At 52.1% G+C, this 5,000-nt stretch overlaps 1 protein-coding gene across 5 annotated transcripts in view; it reads left to right on the top strand.

The window, feature by feature from the left end:
• Window positions 1–4,017: 4,017 nt before the first annotated feature.
• The window catches only part of ldb1a (LIM domain binding 1a), a 21,657-nt gene continuing 20,674 nt past the window's right edge, over window positions 4,018–5,000 (top strand). For all 5 annotated transcript variants that reach the window (XM_080848835.1, XM_080848834.1, XM_080848831.1 and 2 more), the window contains exon 1: window positions 4,018–4,123. In XM_080848835.1, coding sequence (XP_080704961.1) covers window positions 4,096–4,123 — 28 coding nt within the window. In that variant the 5' untranslated portion in view covers window positions 4,018–4,095. The remainder of the gene's footprint in view (window positions 4,124–5,000) is intronic.

Below are 5,000 nucleotides of genomic sequence, written 5' to 3'. Positions count from 1 at the left end.
CACTGTGTTTCTTTGTTCTTGCCTAACCTTTTTTCTTTTCCTCTGTTTTTTGGTGCCGGTGTGGGGGGCGGGGGGGACAAGGGGGGGGGGGGGGGGGACAACTCCTTTCTGTAGAGGGATATAAAATGTGATTGCTCATTGTCTGTGTGGCATAAAAAGAGAGAAGAGAGATACAGAGAATTGGAGGATCAGATAGAGAGAAAGAGGGGAAGAGAGGAAGACAGACAGAGAGGGGAACATGTGTAATGGACCTGGAGGCGGAGGGTTGCTGCTCTAGATGGAGGAAGAGACGGCTGACACCGTGTATGACATGCTCCCTTTGATTGTCCTGTCACTCCCACGAACGGCGCTGTGCGTGTGACAGGAACTCCTCGGTGGCGGTTTGGCGGCGCCGACTGAGCCGGAGGCTGGCGGTGCTGAGGCAGCGTCTTATCGCTGTCGTCTTAAGTGTATTGATCCTGAGCGAGGCACAGGAAACGCAGACGGTCACGGGGGCTGTTTTCAAAAGGCACTGCTGTCAGGTTCTGGCAGTGTGTGTGTATGTGTGTGTGTATATACAGTATATATATATATGTATGTTTTTATGTGTGTGTGTGTTTTCCCACACACAAACATACACTCACACATACGCAAACGTATGTTTGTTGTTCAGCTCTGACATTGTGAAGGGCTTGATGGGCTGCTCATGCAGAGGGGGATGACTGGGTGCATAAGGGAACCAGTGGAGTGTGAGATTCATCCATTTAGAGTGCAGCCGCTCCGGGGAGAGGGTTTAAGGAGAGGCAAGGTGAAGTTAGGATAGTGAGCGCGTGCGTGTGTGTGTGTGTGTGTGTGTTTCTGTTCGTGAAGGGGGTGTGTGTATCGTTGATGAAATAGGTCCAGGTGGGAGAGGGGGTGGTGCTTATAAGGATAATCTGGCCAATGAAGAGGGTTGTGAGGCAGGGCTGAGTTTCTGCGCTGGCAGACAAAGCCTATTCGCAGGTGTTTCATAACCTTGAAGTCAGGCTGTTTATTTGTGTGAATGTGTGTGTAGGTGTGTGTGTGTGTGTATGCGCTCCAGTGCAGAAGCAGACGACTGAGTGAGAGTGTGGGAGTCGCACAGGGTGTGTTTTTTTGGCCTCCGTACGCGTGTTCTGCTTTGAATTGCGTCTTTAATCCCTGCTGACTGTAGTCATTAAGGAGGCTCCTCTTCTCCTCTCAGCGCCAATGACAGAGGGTAATTGAATGGCAGCGAGAGGGAGACTGGGAGGGAGAGGGAGTGAGTGGGAGGGAGAGGGAGACTGGGATGGTGAGGGAGTGAGTGGAAGAGAGAGGGAGTGAGTGGGAGGGAGAGGGAGACTGGGAGAGTGAGGGAGTGAGTGGAGGGGAGAGGGAGACTGGGAGGGTGAGGGAGACTGGGAGGGAGAGGGAGTGAGTGGGAGGGAGAGGGAGACTGGGAGAGTGAGGGAGTGAGTGGAAGAGAGAGGGAGACTGGGAGAGAGAGGGAGTGAGTGGAAGAGAGAGGGAGACTGGGATGGTGAGGGAGTGAGTGGAAGAGAGAGGGAGACTGGGAGAGAGAGGGAGTGAGTGGAAGAGAGAGGGAGAATGGGATGGTGAGGGAGACTGGGAGGGTGAGGGAGTGAGTGGAAGAGAGAGGGAGACTGGGAGAGAGAGGGAGTGAGAGGAAGAGAGAGGGAGACTGGGAGAGAGAGGGAGTGAGTGGAAGAGAGAGGGATACTGGGAGGGTGAGGGAGTGAGAGGAAGAGAGAGGGAGACTGGGAGAGAGAGGGAGACTGGGAGAGAGAGGGAGTGAGTGGAAGAGAGAGGGATACTGGGAGGGTGAGGGAGTGAGTGGAAGAGAGAGGGGGACTGGGAGAGAGAGGGAGACTGGGAGAGAGAGGGAGTGAGTGGAAGAGAGAGGGATACTGGGAGGGTGAGGGAGTGAGTGGAAGAGAGAGGGACACTGGGAGAGAGAGGGAGACTGGGAGAGAGAGGGAGTGAGTGGGAGGGAGAGGGAGACTGGGAGGGAGAGGGAGTGAGAGGAAGAGAGAGGGATACTTGGAGGGTGAGGGAGTGAGTGGAAGAGAGAGGGAGAATGGGATGGTGAGGGAGACTGGGAGGGAGAGGGAGTGAGTGGAAGAGAGAGGGAGACTGGGAGAGAGAGGGAGTGAGTGGGAGGGAGAGGGAGACTGGGAGGGAGAGGGAGTGAGTGGAAGAGAGAGGGAGACTGGGAGAGAGAGGGAGTGAGTGGGAGGGAGAGGGAGACTGGGATGGTGAGGGAGTGAGTGGAAGAGAGAGGGAGACTGGGAGAGAGAGGGAGACTGGGAGAGAGAGGGAGACTGGGAGAGAGAGGGAGTGAGTGGAAGAGAGAGGGATACTGGGAGGGTGAGGGAGTGAGTGGAAGCGAGAGGGAGAGAGCACGGGAGAGCGCGAGGGGGGGGAGTCAAGTGGAGGTAGTGAGACTGGAGTGAGCGCATACCCAACAGCCAGAAAAAGTGCAGAGCAGATGAACAGAACTCCTCACTGAGGGAAGAAAACGAGAAGGAGGGAGGGATTTTTTTTTTAGGGAAAAGAGAAGGAGGAGGTGGAGAAGAAGTGAATGCAAGAGCAGAGTGGGAGGTCTCACTGAAAAACAGGAGAGCTGAAATTGAGAGGGGTTTGTTTATGAAGAGTTGGTGTGTGTGTGTGCGTGTGTGTGTGTGTGTTTCCCTCACACACACAAACGTTCTGCACTCCCGATATTCTTAGCTGGTAGAGTAAGTAGAGGAAAGATAGGGAGCGGAGGGCAAATGTTTTTAAAGGACAGACCAAGGATTTCTTCAAAATGGAGACCAAAAAAGAGCGTTTAGCGTTTGAGCTGGAAAAGTGGAAAAGTGGAGTATTTTTGGAAGGGAGGACCAGAGAGGCACACAGAGGAATGAGAGAGGGGAGGGCTGGTAAACAGGAAAGCAGAGCAGAGAAGAACAGAGGAGAGAGGAGAGGAGGAGAGAGGAGTGGAGATCAGTCATGCAGGAGACGAAGCGTGTGTATGGCCTCACTCAGCTCGGTTCAGCTCTGCTCAGCTCACCTCGACACGGCTGGGCTGGGTGTTCTGAGGAGAGAGCGGGAGAGGGAGAAGGAGAGGGAGAGGGAGCGGGAGAGGGAGAGGGAGAGGGAGAGGGAGAGGGTGAGGGAGAGGGAGAAAGAGAGGGAGCCGGAGAGGGAGAGGGAGCAGAGCGGAGCAGCCCCAGAGGGAGGTGTGAGGGCAGGAGGGGTGCCGGAGCGCGGCGTAGAGAGCTGCAGCTCCGCTCGGCGCTAATGAGCCTCTGCCTCTGGGCTCCTACTGAGAGGCTTTATCTCCCTCGCAGCAAGTCAGCCAGCGAGGGAGCGAGAGGCAAAAATAGCCAACACATGCACACACAACACACTCACACGCAAACACATACACACAGGATATCTGTCGCTCTCACACACACACACACACACACAACACACTCACACACAAACACATACACACACACATATCTGTCGCTCACACACACACACAAACATACACACACACAGACACACACAAAAACATACACACACTGTCACACACACACACACACACACACACACAGACACACACTGTCACACACACACACAGACACACACAAAAACATACACACTGTCACACACAGAGAGACACATACAAAAAAATACACACATAGACAGGAAAGCCTCATCATAGGGCTCATGTTCTCTGTAATTTGCCACACAGGTCACTCTGACAACGCTCGCTCACTGTCGTTCTCCCTCTTTCCCTCATTCTCACTCTTTCACGTACTCTGCTCTCTCGACCCCCCCGCCCTCTCTCTCCTCTCTCTCTCACTCTCATATTTTCCCCTCCTACCAGTATTGCAATTTGCATATTAATGAGGTGGTGCGCTGCTAGCCGAGCAGGAATATGTCGTGCTTCCTGCTTCTCTGAGAGCTCTTGTTTCTACATTTTATTCCTTCTTTTTTTCTGCACTCCTCCTCCTCATTCCCCTCCCCTTTTTCCCCCTCTGTTTCTGTTTCTCAGAAGAAGCCCCATGCTAACAGCGTGTGGACTTAACCCAGCCGTTTCTCTCTGAGCGAAGCCAAACATGTGAGAAGATGTCTGTTGGAGGCTGTGCTTGTCCAGGTAAGAGCTTCTTTTAATGGTTTCTTTCATGCGCCACTGCGTTGTCATTCCTGCGAGCCGGCGCAAAGGTGTTTCCTTCAGAGGTGCGTCACAACCACAGACAGAGAGAGGGAGCGCGATCAGGAGGGCTAAGCACGGGTCTTATGTCATGTTTTGAAACAGCATGCCGCTCTGTTTCAAAAGGCTTTTTGGAAGGCTCGTAGTTAGTATACAGTCTCCTTTTTGTCATGAACTGAAGGAAAAAGTGAAGTCTTTTTCGCCATGGTTACTTAGTTTCGTATTAAACACTGTGCGCAGAAGTTTAAAGACTCAAATGTAGTGTTTGGTGGTGGTGGGGGGCGCGGTGAGTTTACACTGTCAAGGAATCTGTCTGTCATTCGTCAGCGTAAGAGAGATACATTTACTTTAAGTGCCTGTGAGGTCAGCCAAAGTTTAGGGTTCCCGCAAACGGACTGACATTCTTATAAACCGATCAACTGGGACTGGGACTGGCAGTGTTTGGGGTTTTAACTCTTTGGTGGGTCAGACACTAACTTTTTACATGAAACCGTGCCCTTAGTATCATCATAATATGACATGGCGCATGTGTGACGGTGCTCTTATGGTAGCCTTGCTAAAGCACTAAAAGGATGATGTTAATGCCTCCATCGTAATGTCATGCTACTCTTATCTCTCCCTCTGCATAAGGTCTCATTAAAAAGTTATACCTTATGATGCATTTATATCTTGTTCCAGTGCATGTTCCTTTGACACGTTAAGTGCTGTGACATGACGGGCTTGGGACTCAGATGTACAGTCTTATTTGCGATCTGAGGCTAATGTGGTGATTTGAATATCTGAAGCAACAGTAGATCAGAGACTGCCTCTCACACACACA

Source organism: Sprattus sprattus, assembly GCF_963457725.1.
Source record: "Sprattus sprattus genome assembly, chromosome: 12".
Taxonomy (NCBI): Eukaryota; Metazoa; Chordata; class Actinopteri; order Clupeiformes; family Clupeidae; genus Sprattus; species Sprattus sprattus.
The sequence above is the reverse complement of the archived record's forward strand: the minus strand, read 5'-3'. Positions and strand labels throughout refer to the sequence as shown.